This window comes from Danio aesculapii, chromosome 7, assembly GCF_903798145.1.
Source record: "Danio aesculapii chromosome 7, fDanAes4.1, whole genome shotgun sequence".
Classification (NCBI taxonomy): domain Eukaryota; kingdom Metazoa; phylum Chordata; class Actinopteri; order Cypriniformes; family Danionidae; genus Danio; species Danio aesculapii.
This window is the reverse complement of record NC_079441.1, coordinates 71,873,190-71,889,079: the sequence shown is the minus strand read 5'-3', so window position 1 is coordinate 71,889,079 and position 15,890 is coordinate 71,873,190. Positions and strand designations below refer to the sequence as shown.

Here is a 15,890-nt window from a genome sequence, read left to right as displayed (position 1 = left end):
CGGTGAGTGTATACCCTATAAAAGTGACAACTTGTGACACGCTCCATATATTGTTTACCGCTACTTTAAATATTATATCAGTATAACCACTAAGTATAATACAAACAAACCTGAAAGATTCCTTTTGTTTTTTGGGTGGGTTGAAATGACAGAAATCAGATTTTTGGGTGAACTAAGCCTTTTAATGTTTTAAACGTTGAAAAACGTGTGCTTCAAAGATTGATTTTGAGATTTTGCAAGCTCCTTCTCCAGCAGTAAAGGAATGAAGCCGATCTCTGAACACAGTTCTACTGTTATCATCTGCTGTCCTTTAGAAACCCATCTGGCAAACACTTCAAATGAACTGCTCTGTGAGTAATACCTAGCATACCACAGTAAATTACAGACACACTTATATCCTGACACCTCAGGCGAGGATTACTCCTGTAGTGGTCTCGTTTAAACCAAATATCTGTCAGACAGCATGTCACAAGTTTCCAATGCTAACACTGAAGGAAATTGATTCAAGGGTGTTAAATGTTACCTGGACTGGAACCTTTAGGAGAACTGTCTGGGTTGTTTTATGAATGTCTGTTAAAAACCCCTTAACTGCCAGCCACACTTTTTGAGCACAGACATGAAAATTACATAATCAACTTAAATCTAATCATTTTTATAAAGGGTTTAAACACAGTTGTGTGAATATAAGCAGCTTCTAATAGTTTAAATGTATTAATTATATTTATTATAATCAGACATGATAAAAAACAGTCTGCAGAAACACTTTGATTGACATTCTCCCTTTCTACATGTCACCAGAAGGGGAAAGCCCCGCCCATTGGTGATGATTTCTCCCATGTTAGCATAAAGAGCCCTGAGTGAGAAGCAGCCGTTAGTTTTGAGCTGCTAATGTCAGAGGATTATAAATGTGGAGTTTCATATGAAGCACAAATGAACAGCGACAGGAGTCTCCATAGTCTGACAGATGCAAACATTTTCACTTTTTCACACAGATAACGTCAGTCTTGTTTTTGAATCTGCCACTATGCTGACACACAGGTATTTATAGCTCCGCCCACTTCTGAAAAGAGCACAATCTTATTTGCATTTAAAGCGAGTCAACAAAACACCACAATAAGGATCAAAGCCTAAAAGGATCAGTTTCAGAGAGTATTTGTGTCGTATTTTGAGCTGAAACTTAAAAATAACTAAAAATATTTCATACATTTCTCAGTGATAGACAATATAGTTTGGTTTATTTAAGCTAAACAGTTTTATTAAGCAGTTATATTCATGAAAATAGATTTTTAGGAATTGTTTAAGCATGTTTAGGAATTGAAAGATACTACATTTAAATTCAAATGAGGTGTTGCAGAAATAAATGACAATATTTAAACTAAATTTCTTTATTTTTTTTATTATTGCTCTCTTGATTTTTCCTCAAAATGAACATTTTATTTAATATATCTCCTTAATATATTCACTATTATTTTGAACTGCAATCTTGTTATTTTGTAAAGATTAGTTTATCAGTTTTGGCTTACTGACTAATCTAACGTATGCACAAATAAATTCAACATAAACTCCTTCTGAAAACATAGCCCTATATACATTTCTGGTGATTGCAAAATATGTAGCCAGAAGTACGTACGTCTTTAAAACGATCGCTACGGGGCGGTATGATGCAATTCCTTTTCTCGCTTACCAACTGACGCTTACCTCCGTATGGACGGCATTCCGGCTGCAACCAGTTTGTACCGTTAACTCGCCATGTACGTCGGCGGACTTGAGACGCAGAGAGAAGCTGACCATGACGACGGGGTTCAAGTCTGGTAAGGAACGGTTTCAGAAAGCAGGTAAGACAAAAAACTGAATCCAAAAAATAAGTAAATAGCAGGGTGAGAATGTGGTGAAATCTGAAAACGTGGTAAAAATCAGACGAGGGCTTTTATTTTTCTGGATTGCTTTTGAAATTTGTTGGTTAGGTTTAGGGAAGTGGGTGGCCGGGCCAATCAATAAAATTGGTTGGGTTTAGGGAAGGAGGAGGGTGGGTCAGCCGATCAGTCATTCAGTCAGTCGAACCGTCAGTCAACAGCGGCCTCTAGTGGGTTTACGCGAGAACAGCGGGCGCGAATGCCACTCGTGAGAGACATTTGAGATCTCAAAAAGTGTACACAGCGCCCTCTCATGGATTCGAAAACAAAAGCAGCAGAAAAACGTGCCACCGGGACATATTTCGCCGCCTCCAGAAATGTATATAGAGTTATATTTTCAGAATGAGCCCGGGTCAAATAAATTATTGCAAAGCATCCTGTGTAGAAAATATGAATTTAATAGAGAGATCTGTAAGGGGTTTACTTATTTATGCTGAACACTGTATATGCATATTATAACATTTTAATTATTACCACCTCCCAACAATCCATATGAATTCTATTATTAGTAAAATGTTAAATGTAATACTGTATATTTCATTATACTATATTACTTCTTAAAAAAAAAAAACACACATTCCTCCTTTTATGTACGTTGGCTGTTTATGTACCTGTTTCTGAATTTAGAAATACCCTATGTCAATTAGAGACACTTAAATCTGGGCTGTGTTTCAAAAATCCAGCACTTTGAGTTTATAATGCAGAGTCACCAGTCTGGGCTTCTTCTTAGATACAATCAAACTACAGCATTATGTTCAGCTGCTAAACCAAAACACAGTCATATCTACACTGGAAGATGAAACCTGCCTAAAAAAGGCCCCTGAAGCAAACACTACAGGAAACATGTTTTCATTTAAAAACTCCTATTTTTCTCTCCAAATTCACGCCAAATTTCATTTTTACTTTATATTTTATAATAAGGGGCAGCACGGTGGCGCAGTTGGTAGCACAATCGCCTCACAGCAAGAAGGTCGCTGGTTCGAGCCTCGGCTGGGTCAGTTGGCATTTCTGTGTAGAGTTTGCATGTTCTCCCCGTGTTGGCGTGGGTTTTCTCCAGGTGCTCTGGTTTTCCCTACAAGTCCAAAGATATGTGGTACAGGTGAATAGGGAAGGCTAAATTGTCCGTTGTGAATGAGTGTGTATGGATGTTTCCCTGTGATGGGTTGCAGCTGGAAGGGCATCCGCTGCGTAAAACATGTGCTGGATAAGTTGGCGGTTCATTCCGCTGTGGTGACCCCTGATTAATAAAGAGACTAAGCCGAAAAGAAAATAAATGAATGAATGAATAATATGTGTGTGTACTGTGAATATTTATTTTGTATATATAAATACACACAGGCATGCATATATTTGAGAAAATGTTTATTTATATTTAGATATAAAATATATTTTTATATGATACAAACAATATATAAATTCAAATATCTACGTGACTTTTGTACAGTTTTGTTTTTGTGTATAAGTGTGTATCACATATACATAATAAATACATAAAATACACACACATATAATGTCAAAACAAACTTTTATTTCGGATGCGATAAATTTTTGCCCTTAATTTAATTTAATAAAAAAAATTTAAACTTTGTATTGTTTTTATTATTATTATTATTATTATTATTATTATTATTATTATTATTATTATTACAGCACATGTTATTACTCAAATATTGTTCATATGTTTCATAGAGCGACACAGTGGCAGAGTGGGTAGCATGATTGCCTCACAGCAAGAAGGTCGCTGATTCGAGCCTCGGCTGGGTAAGTTGTCATTTCTGTGTGGAGTTTGCATGTTCTCCCTGTGTTGGTGTGGATTTTCTCCGGTTCCTCCGGTTTCCCCCACAGTCCAAACACATGCGCTATAGGGGAATTGGGTGTATGATTGTTTCCCAGTGATGGGTTAAACAGATGTTGGATAAGTTGGATAAGTTGGTGGTCAAGTTGGTGGAAAATGAATGAATGAATGTTTCATAGATCTCTTCGTTCATTATTTTATAATGTTCTTGTTTCGATGATGTTTTTCCTTTGGGTTCTTACTGGATTTCTGAATTTTGCTTTTACCTCTTTTCCTCTTGTTTCGAAGTGTCTTTGCTCCTGATTTACTGGCCTGCATTTGTTTTGACTGACTGACTGTCGTCTTTATTTTCTCTGAGGTTAATGCAGAATGAGTGGCTTTTGGTGTTTTCTGAACAATCGTTTCCATCCTTAACTTTTGCCTTCTCATTTTCATCTTTTTATTCGTTTTCCTCAGAGGAGCGAGAGTGAAGGTGGACATCGAGTTTAGCTGGACGCGTTTTCTTCCTTTTCCATGATCATTTCTGTGCAGATTCTTCTTTTTCTCATTCACCTGATTTTGGCTCTGAAACGTCTTGCTTTTATTGCAGGTTTTCAGTTTTTTCCTCAGTCTAACTCGCTCTCCATTGGAGGTTTTGTGTTCTCCGCTGTGTGTCAGTTTGACTGGCACTTCATTGCAGGAAAGCTCAAAGGTTGCGCTGGTTTCATTCGTCTGATTGGTGGAGTTGTACAGTGTTGAGTCTTTCATTATTGCCACCGGTGCTAGTTTTACCATGGTGCACCTGTAGGAGAGATATGATGAAGAGCTCAGTTATACACCAGAATAAATCCCTCTCACAGGCTCATTGTGGATACGTATCTACATTTATAGAGAGTGCGAATTATGTGTCCAGAGGTACATCTGGCTGAATTTCATCTCTAAATGAACGCTACGGGGCAGTATGATGCCGCCAATAGCTTCTGTTTCTTTTCGCACTACCAGCTGACCGCTTACCTCCATGTGGACAGCTTTTCCGGTGTTACCAGTGTGCCCAGTGACGTACATTGGCGGACTTGGGAGGTGGAGCAGAGTTAACTGCATTGGCAGGGTTTGAGTCCGGCAAAGAATGGTTCCAAAAAACAGGTAAAGCAAATAAATAAACAACAGGCTGAAAACGTGGTGAAATCATGCGATCACGAGGGCTTTTTTAATTCTAGATTGCTTTTGAAAACACTATAGGTTGGGTTTAATGAAGGAGGCGTGCGGGTCAGTCAGTCGGTTGGTCGACAGCAAGCTGGCCTAGTCGGCTGAAGTGTAAATTGCGCCCTCTTGTGGATTTACGTGAGAAGAGGAAGCACAAGAGAAATTTGAGATCGTCAAAAAGCGTACACAGCGGTCTCTGGTAGATTTGTAAAAACCTAAGGTTACGTATTTCGCTGTGTTTGTGTTTCGTCTGGCGCACTTCACCGCTGTCAATTACTGCCCGCTCCACCACTTGCTTGCCGCTTATATGCAGGTAAAGCGAGTTTGCGCCTCGCCTGTAAACACAGCGCCCCCTCTGTTCAAAACATGCATCGCAGTTTATTCAACATTTGTACCGATTAAAATTGTCACATAGTTGAATCGATTCTCAACCAGTTCACGGTGAATCGGTACATCCCTAGTCGTTTCTAAATTGACAGCCTTTTTGGTTTGTTTTATTGCTGAGCTACAAAAAAAAAAGCAAACTGAAATTAAATGTTTCAGTTAAATGTTGTAAATGAGTCTGATTTTGGCGACACAGTGGCGCAGTAGCTAGTGCTGTCGCCTCACAGCAAGAAGATTGCTGGTTCGAGCCTCGGCTGGGTCAGTTGCCGTTTCTGTGTGGAGTTTGCATGTTCTCCCTGCATTCGTGTGGATTTCCCCCACAGTCCAAAGACATGTGGTACAGGGGAATTGGGTAGGCTAAATTGTCCATAGTGTATGAGTGTGTATGATTGTTTCCCAGAGATGGGTTGTGGCTGGAAGGCCATCCGCTGCGTAAAACATGTTTTAGCTGTTTAGCTGTTTTAGCTGTATCCATGCTGGATAAGTTGGCGGTTCATTCCGCTGTGGCGACCCTAGATTAATAAAGGGACTAAGCCGAAAAGAAAATGAATGAATGAATGAGTCTGATTTTTGTAAATACTGTCACTCAACAGATAGAAGACTATGCAGAAGACATCTGCAAGCAAATCAAGGCAAAAACTAGTCTAATTCTGATAGAAATGAGATGAGAATGTTTTGTTTTTACTGTACTAAGTTCATTATTAAATGTAAAAAAGGTATATAAACTAGGAAATTCCCCATGGCAGCTATATTTACCTTCAGCCCACTAGCCTCAATCAAGTTTGGTTTTTGGCCCATCATAAGAAAATTTTGGGCACCCCTGCTTTAGACCAACCTAAAAAATGACTGTAATTTGTTACAGCTAAATTTATAATTTAGCCTCAAATTATCATTTTGACTTTGTTGAAAGTTAAATTTAATATTAATCTGCCTGACGATTATTTGGTATATAAGCTACTGAATGACAAGTAAATCCTAGTAAAAATGGAGGAGGACAAAAAAGAGGACAAATTTCAAAGTACAAGAAGGCTATAGTTGACTTCTATTGTTTAAAGTGAATATTTTAAAGGACGTCATAAAGGAATTAAAAGTCAATTATGGAAAGAATTGGATTGGAAAGTAAAAATGAGGTACTTTAATACTCCTTTTGTAATATCTACATATGTAAAGGGACCATCTGTTGCTTTGTGTTGGAGAAAATGTGGTAAAATTGGACATCACACCCACATTATTGGGGACTGTCTTAAGATTCAAGACCTTTTGAAAAATTTAAAAAAAGAAATAGATAAGATATTAGATATAGAAATACCACTCGATCTAGTTATGTGCTTACAGGGAGCACTGTCCAAAGAAATGTTTAATGAAAAAACAAGATTTGTCCTAAGGATATTATTACTGGTTACAAAAAAATGACTACAGTAGATTGGATGGAAGAAAGTTCTCCAAAGGTGGCTCAGTGGATTCAGAGACTTAAACAGGGCTATACAATGGAAAAATGGCTGCATGTCTACAAATAAAGACTTGTATTTTTCTAAAGAGGTGGAAAAGTATTACGACATATTTAGATATGTATATTTAGAGGTTACTTAGCCTATCATCACTGTAATTTGAGGTAACTACAATGCAACACAATGAAACTTGATGTACAAATGTATCCCCTGTAAAGTAATCATGATGGCAATACCTTTTATTTATTTATTTTTAATATTATTTTCTTTTAATTGATTTATTATAATTTCATTATTATTTTTGTATGTATCCCCTCATCTGTAAGGGGTTAAATTGTTGGGGAAGGGGTTGCTATGTAAAATATATAAATCTTAAGAAGTAAAAGTGAATATTTTCAGGTAATGTTTAGCTTCTCATCCTGCAAATTTGCCAGAAATGATTTAGCAGCATTTCTCAAAAGATCTCACACAATACGTGTCCTGATCTGCCCTTTACCCCAGAGTAACATCAAGTTTAAAAAGCAAATAGCGCATTAAAAAGGTATACATTTTCAGATCTTTCCAGACAGATGTTTATAATTGAGTAAATGCATGGTTTAGGGTGAAGTGAGCTCTGTGTGCTGCTCTCTCTGACAGTGACTTTCTTGGCAGGACTCAACATGATTTGCTGGAGGTGAGCAGAGCCACAGCCTAGACTTGTTTTATTTTGTGCACCGCAACGTGAGACTTGATGTATATATACTTGCACAGGGTTAACTTACTCTCACCTGTGGCACAATGTTATTACAGTAGAGTAACATTGGTCTATGGTTATAAGCATGCTAAATGTAATGTAAATGAGCGTGAATGGGTGTTTCACAGGGATGGGTTGCGGCTGGAAGGGCATCCGCTGCGTAAAAACGTGCTGGATAAGTTGGCGGTTCATTCTGCTGTGGCGACCCCAGATGAATAAAGGGACTAAGCTGAAAAGAAAATGAATGAATGAACCCTTATATCTGGTTTCGTGGTCCCGCAGGGTCACATATGAGTGTGAAAGAATGGACCACATGCATTTGACTACATGAGTGTTTACACTATGACAAAAATCTAGTCTAATATGTTTTCTACTACCTGTGGAAGTGTCCACACTAACATTTAGTGTCATCCATTTGTCATGGGACATGAAATAAACACATGTTAGTTCCTGGTGTAAAGAGTCAAAATTCAGGAAGAAAGTAAATAAACAGAATTAAATCCTCATTTCACTCACAATCCAAGCCAGTTGTACTGTGTGCATTGCCTCTTCTGGACGAACTCGAAGCAGCGGATTTTTAGCACATTGAAAAAGCTGTAGCCCACCATGTTGGAGATGGTGTCGTTGCCACCCAGTAGGCATTGCTTAAATCTAGAAGAGACAGGAAGATATTAAACAGAAATCAATTTGATATGCATTACAGTGATAAAAATGACTAAACTATAATAAATACATGTAACATTAAGCTCTGCTATTGCTGGTGATTTCATTTTCAATAATGAGGTATAATAATCTGCTGCTGTTTTCACCATGGCTATACATTTCACACAAGATGCTGATCAACCACATTGGAAATGGATGAAAACTAGAAACAGTAGTGTCGCGAAAGCTGCACGTCCGGGAACTTTGGCCGCTTTGAATGGTCAAAAGACCGCCCACTATGTTCTATGACTGACAGGTTAACCAACCAATCATGTTTTGTTTCGTGCCACGCCAGGTTTGTGAGCGAGGAAATGTCCTCTATCTACAGTAACAGTCTGAGACGCAGCTTTGCATCATTCATTCATTCACGAACATCTTTAAAAGTTTACAACAAGGACGCATCAATATTAGAAAAACAGAGAAACTCGGTAGATGTATGAAGACTTTGTTCTGACTGATTCATTATTTTGGAGACATTTCTACATAAAGATCACGCAGATTGAGATGACAAGAAAGTTTTCTATGCTATAAAAGCACGGCTTTGTTGCATTTGTGAGTCTCCACACATAAAATAAACAGTTACTGTGTTGAACTACATCTTTTGCTTATCTTCTACGGAATATCTGAAGGTTTTCACTGCCAATAGAAACAAACTGGGAATAGAGGCATATCTGTGTGTCTGTCGACATCACGTGGTTGAAGCATTTATGTATTAAGCAATGAAGACTTTTAATAATCCAGCTTTTAATGAAACTGATAAATTCTCATCGTCACAAAGTTATCCTCACTATTAGCAGGCGGTAAATCACTGATCCATCAACGTCATCAATATAAAACACTGCAGCTTTTTTATCCACTCAGACTTAGATAAAGACTGACATGCAATGAAAACTGCTGGTTTAAAGTAAATATATAACTCTGAGGAAAACAAAGGATCTTAAGTTTACCTAGGGAGCTCGTTTTTTGCTTTAAGGCAAATTTAATAATACAGATTACAACCAAAACCCTTTGTTTTACCCTTTACCAATATAAAACTTTGAATGAAATTAACTTTGGGGATGATTGGGAGGCCATTGGGTCAGGACACCGGGGTTACACCCCTACTCTTTACGAGAGAGTCAGGACCTCAGTTTAACATCTCATCTGAAAGACGGTGCTCACTCACAGTATAGTTCCCTCTTTGCTTTTACTGGGGTGATAGTACTCAAACAGACAGCAGGTTGAGCGCCTCCTGCTGGCTTCACTAACACCACTTCCAACAGCAACCTAGCTTTCCCATGTGGTCTCCCATCCTGATCCTGACCAGGCGCAGCCTTGCTTCAGTGAGTAACCGCTCTTGGGCTGCAGGGTGATATTGCTGTGGAATATGTTGTAGCATATGTTTTATGCAGCGTATGCCCTTCCAGCCGCAACCCAGAACTGGGAAACACCCATACACTCTCACATTCATACATACACTCATTCACTACGGGCAATTTAGGTTATCAATTCCTCAATAGCGCATGTGTTTGGACTGTGGGGGAAAGTGGAGCACACACCAATATGGGGAGAACATGCAAACTCCACACAGAAATGCCAACTGACTCATCCAGCGACCTACTTGCTGTGAGGCCACAGTGCTAACCACTGAGCCACCATGCCGCAAGTCTAGAAATCGCTTTATACCTTGTAAATTGACTTTTTTATTCTGTACTCCTCTTATATTCTGCATTCCTAAAACATGAAGTGTCTTCTATATTATTTGCATGGAGCCATTGCAGGTGAAGGAACAGAAAGCATGAGTTATGGCTGTAAAGAGTCTCCCCCGAGGAGCTGAAAATGCCTCTGTATCTGAGGAATGTAGAAGAGCCGTCTGTGAACTCACCTGTGGTCACAGGCGCAGTGGGACACTGTGAAGAAAGTGGGATTGAAGACGCCAAAGTTGACAGAGAAGGAGCGTATGATGTGTTCGCAGTGATCGTGCTCTCTGCAGCATCGGTCTGCATGCTCAAACATACCTGCAGTATACAGACGACACTCTTGATTATTCACAATGGAGCATTTTCACAAGACTGCAATGACGTGTTTAACGCTCATCAGCATCTTAAATCCTTGAAAGCTTTTAACATTTAGATTTTTTAGTCACTTTCTCCAACATTTCAAGGTTAAAAGTTGTTGGAAGAAAGATTAAAATCATAATGCAACAGAAAAGCAGAAATAATCGGGGAAAAATTTATTCATTCATTCATTTTCTTTTTAGCTTAATCCCTTTATTAATCAGGGGTCGCCACAGCAGCCGGAGGAAACCCACGCCAACACGGGGAGAACATGCAAACTCCACACAAAAACAGCAACTGACACCGGCTGAGGCTCGAACCAGCGACCTTCTTGCTTTGAGGCGACAGCGCTACCCACTGCAAACTTTTTTGCAGTGAGTGAATGCATATCTGTTTTACAATATGTGATCCTGGACCACAAAACCAGCATTATGCTGCATGTGCATGTGTGCATGTGATGCCCAAAATACATTGCATGGGTTAAAAATGATTCATTTTTCTTTCATATCAGAAAAATCACTCATTCATTCATTTTCCTTTGGCTTAATCCATATTTATCAGAAGTTGCCACAGCGGAATGAACCGCCTACTATTCCAGCATATGTTTTACACAGCGGATGCATGTCCAGCTGCCTTCTAGTACTGGGAAATACCCACACACTTTCATTCACACACACACATGCATACAATACGGCCAATTAAGTTAATCCAATTCACCTATAGCGCATGTGTTTTGACCCACACCAACACGGGGAGAACATCCAAACTCCACACAGAAATGCCTGACCCAGCTGGAACTCCAACCAGCAACCTTGTTGCTGTGAGGCCACAGTACTAACCACTGTTAATTTAATTAATTTATGTGTTAATTGTTTGCAGACATCCTTTTTTTCAGTGTATTATGTTAAGAAATGTGGTAGAGCGACCGACTCCCATGCGGAAGGTTACTGCAGTGTTTCCCAACCCTATTCCTGAAGGCACACCAACAGTACACATTTTCAACCTCTCCCTAATCAAACACACCTGAATCAACTCATCATAACATCAGAAGAGACTTCAACACCTGAAGTTAATGGAACAGATAAGGGAAACATTCAAAATATGTACTGTTGGTGTGCCTCCAGGAACAGGGTTGGGAAACACTGGGTTACTGGTTCGATACCAGCTCGGAGTGGGTTGGGTGGTGTAGAACCGCTGGGGTTACATTGGTGCCGTGACCTGGATGGGAGTGAAGTTTAGGGGGGTGAGTGTAACGGAGGCCAGCTAGTAAAGTGCTGTGCAGGTAAACCTCACTCCTCTGACCTCTAAAGGTGCTCTAGGGACAGAAGCTAGAGGCCATGGTCTTTAGTCTCCTTGGTAGAGCAACCAACTCCCATGCGGAAGGTCGCTGGTTCAATACCAGCTCGGAGCGGGTTGGGTGGTGTAGGACCGCCGAGTTACAATTGCATAACGGGATGTTCATCTCTGCTATGTCAACATCTGATGTTGAATATTAACTCTACAGTTTAACAAAGTGACTTTTATTGATATTTTAGTAATCTGAAATAGTATAATATATAGGAAATAATAAATAGAGAAATAAATCTGTGTGATAGCAGAAAACGTACTGGTGGTTTATTACGGCCAATTACGGCAAATTACGGCCAATTAAGTTAATCCAATTCACCTATAGCACATGTGTTTGGACCCACACCAACACAGGGAGAACATGCAAACTCCACACAGAAATGCCTGACCCAGCTGGAACTCCAACCAGCGACCTTCTTGCTGTGAGGCCACAGTACTAACCACTGTTAATTTAATTAATTTATGTGTTAATTGTTTGCAATAATTTTGCAGACATCCTTTTTTTCAGTGTATTATGCTAAGAAATGTGTTCTCTATTCTCCGTTAAACAGAAATTGGGGGAAAATATGTAATCATTAAAACTGATCAGGACTTCAGCTGTATGTTGTGACTGTCTATATTTGGCCTGCCGTTTGGACTGACATGCTCTGTAATCATACTGATTTACTGCCACACAGCAGAGCTAATATTAACAGTAATGATCAGGTTCTGCTATATGGACCTCCCACATGTTTTCCTGAACATGCCGTGCATTCACAGATATTCAACACGCCCATTTATGCAAGCACACATTGGCAGGGAAATCACATTTTGATTTATGACTGCTGAAAGATGCAGCAGTAGTGGGCAAAAAGAGGATCCCTGTCACAAGCTCATCAACCTATGAAGCACCACGTAGAAGTTTCTGTTGGATCTGTGTCTGGCAGTTATTCCACATTAATGCTAAACTCCTAATCTTGCTCAGAAACCTAAATATTCTGCATTTGGTCCATCCAATATATAGACCATTTCATTGTGGTCATGTCATTGGCCCATGAACATGTCCTGCTTGTTATCAAACTATTTCATAACTGTAACAAGAGGCAATTCAATCATATCTTAATGTTAAAACAGTTATTATTTAGCAATGTGTGGATCTTTTTGGATTCTCAGAAGCTTTAGAAATTAAAAATGTAAAGCAGGAAATACATTGGGACTATTGTTTTTGTTTACATCCCTAAAAATGATCCACAGTTGAAGACTAAATGATTCTGTGAAAGTTTAATTATTATATTAAAATGGATAAGTATAATATATTTAGCAAGGCATTTTTAAATGAATTTTCTGCACGTTTCATTTAAAAAACAGAAACAAAAAAGGTCAATAATATTATTAGCAATCTTAAGATATTTTTTCCTCGATTGGCTGCAGAACAAACCATTGTTGTCCAGCTTAACCAAGTTCAGCCTGTAAATTGCACTGTAAATTGAATACTTCATTCATTCATTTTCCTTCGGCTTAGTCCCTTAATTCATCAAGTGTCACCACAGCGGAATGAACCACCAACTATTCCAGCATATGTTTTACACAGCAGATGCCCTTCCAGTTACAACCCAGTACTGGGAAACACCCATACATGCATTCACACACACACTCATACACTACGGCCAATTTAGTTCATCAATTCCCCTATAGCGCATGTGTTTGGACTGTGGGGGAAACCGGAGCACCAGGAGGAAACCCATGCTAACACGGGGAGAACATGCAAACTCCATGCAGAAATGCCAACTGGCCCAACCGTGACTCAAGCCAGCCACCATCTTGCTGTGAGGTGACAGTGTTAACCACTGAGCCACCGTCCCACCCAGCTGAACACTTATATTGTGCTATTATACTTACAGTATATAATATCTATATTTTTATACACCTTTTTTACTGCATTTGTTTACCTCATTTTAGCTGCAGTTTTTTTATTTCTTTGCTTAGGTTAAATGATCAGTTGTATGTTTTTTTTCAATGTGGTGCATTCCTACTGCACATAAATTACTCTCAAAATAAATTAATGAATAATAACCTGAACTGGTAAACTATGGAATAAAATGACTTAGAAAGAATCAAATTCGTGCATTATTCTAAAAACTTTAAATATATAAACAAATAAATAAATAAATAAACGGGGTACACTGAAATAAAATACACTTTGAACCAACTTTTAAAAAATTACTGTAATTGGTTTCAGCTAATTTCCCAGTGATGGGTTGCAGCTGGAAGGGCATCCGCTGCATAAACCATATGCTGGATGAGTTGGCCGTTCATTCCGCTGTGGCGACCCCAGATTAATAAAGGGACAAAGCCGAAAAGAAAATGAATGAATGAATTCAAGGTGGCATGGTGGCTCAGTGGTATTCACTCTGGCCTCACAGCAAGAAGGTCGCTGGTTCGAGCCCGAGCTGGGTCAGTTGAAATTTCTGTGTGGAGTGTGTGCATGTTCTCCCCGTGTTGGCGTTGGTTTCCTCCGGCTGCTCTGGTTTCCCCCACAGTCCAAACACATGCACTATAGGGGAATTGATGAACTAAATTGGCCGTAGTGTATAAGTGTGTGTGTGAATGAGTGTGTATTGATGTTTCCCAGTACTGAGTTGCAGCTGGAAGAGCATCCGCTGTGTAAAACATTTGCTGAATTAGTTGGCAGTTCGTTCCACTGTGGTGACCCCTGATGAATAAAGAGACTAAGCCGAAGGAAAATGAATGAATGTCTCAGCTAAAATGTGTAGTTTTTCCTCAAAGCATAATTTAACTTTGGTTCAAACTTGAAAAATTTGTATTTAATATAAATTAAAAATATGTATTGTGGTCAAGAAAAAAAAATACATTCACACAAAGTAAATACACCATTAAATACACCATTATTATTATTATTATCATCATTCATTCATTCATTTTCTTTTTGGCTTAGTCCCTTTATTAATCCGGGGTTGCCACAGTGGAATGAACCGCCATTATTATTATCTATTTTATTAGTATTTTATTTTAGAGGTATGCATAGATGTTTTTTTTTCTGATTTATCGTTTTAACCCTTACAAAATGTATAGTTTTGCTTTGGAGCAACCTAAAAATACTTCAACTGAATTTTCCAACATCAACATCTCCCACAATTCCAAAATCAGAAGAGACACTTTTATTTTATTACTGTTTGTGAACTATTTAAACACCTACAGTGTACTGAACACATACACTCACTGATAAATACAGTATGCACGCTGCAAACTCACCCAGCTGCTCATAGTCATTGGCATTGGTTCCACGTCCACACCACAGAGTCCCCGGTAAAACCCAAGCGCGTTTATTGCGGATTTTCACTGGTGAGTCCAGCTGTTGGTTTTGCTTTGCGTCTTCCTTACGCAAAGTTAAACTAATATTTAAGTTGATTTGACAAAGTCCGTCATCCTCCAGGAGCGCGGTTAAATTATAGCGGCTGAACTTTCCGTCATTGTCCCAAACAATGCGCTCTTTATGACACAATGATAAATAACGCTTGATCTGCGACACATCACGACTGACGAAACACTCTTTAACACGCTGATCTGGGGTCCATTTACTCCAGTAGAACAGAAGAGAAGTGTCCTGTGAGCGGATTAGAAAACTGACCTGAGAACTGCTGCTTTCTGTCTTCACAAGGAGACAGAACGGAGCAGGTTTGGTAAATGTTGACGCATCGCAATAGCTGAAAACAACTAGTAGATTGAATATCAAAAATAGACTATTTAATCGTGCATCTTGTAGTGACATGATGGTAATATTATTAGCTAAACGCTTGTTATTGAGTGCTGTTGTTTCAAACTAGCTATTGCTAAGTTTTACGCAGCTAGCCTACTACACCATCAGTCGGTTTCAGTCCCCCCCAAAAATGAGGAATGAATCTGTCGGATGAAAATGAATTGACTGTTTCTTGACTGCCTGTTCACAGATGTCGAAGTGAAATTTGGGTTAGCAACAGGTTAAAACTTGTAAATGATGTGGAGGTGAAATGACAGGAGTCACGTGACTGGAATCATTCAAACTCTGCTGCTTTTCAGTGGCAATATTACAGATCAACGCAAATGTTTTAGCCATTTAAAATGACTGTATTGCTTCAGTTCTTCAATATAGTTCTTACAATGCAACATTAGGTCTATTAAATGTATTATTGACACGTATTGGCTGTTTCAAAGCAGCAATTAAGGCGAAATCTGAGTCTGATATTGTCGTGAACAAATATGGTAAGCTATAGTAAATTGAACCATTTTGAGCAATACTAAAGTAAAGTAGACCTACTTGAATTAATATGTTTTGGTGATTAGTTGCAATGATAATACAACAACTACAGTAAT

The 15,890-nt window shown here is 38.8% G+C and overlaps 1 protein-coding gene across 1 annotated transcript; it reads right to left on the bottom strand.

Annotated features, from left to right (window-relative positions):
* Nucleotides 1–2,474: 2,474 nt before the first annotated feature.
* Nucleotides 2,475–15,487, bottom strand: LOC130232517 (group 3 secretory phospholipase A2). Its single transcript, XM_056462470.1, has 4 exons — nt 14,793–15,487; nt 10,022–10,154; nt 7,972–8,106; nt 2,475–4,489 (listed from the first exon to the last, which is right to left on the bottom strand). The coding sequence occupies exons 1-4, from the start codon at nt 15,307–15,309 to the stop codon at nt 3,901–3,903; spliced, it is 1,374 nt and encodes a 457-aa protein (XP_056318445.1). The 5' UTR covers nt 15,310–15,487; the 3' UTR covers nt 2,475–3,900.
* Nucleotides 15,488–15,890: the final 403 nt, after the last annotated feature.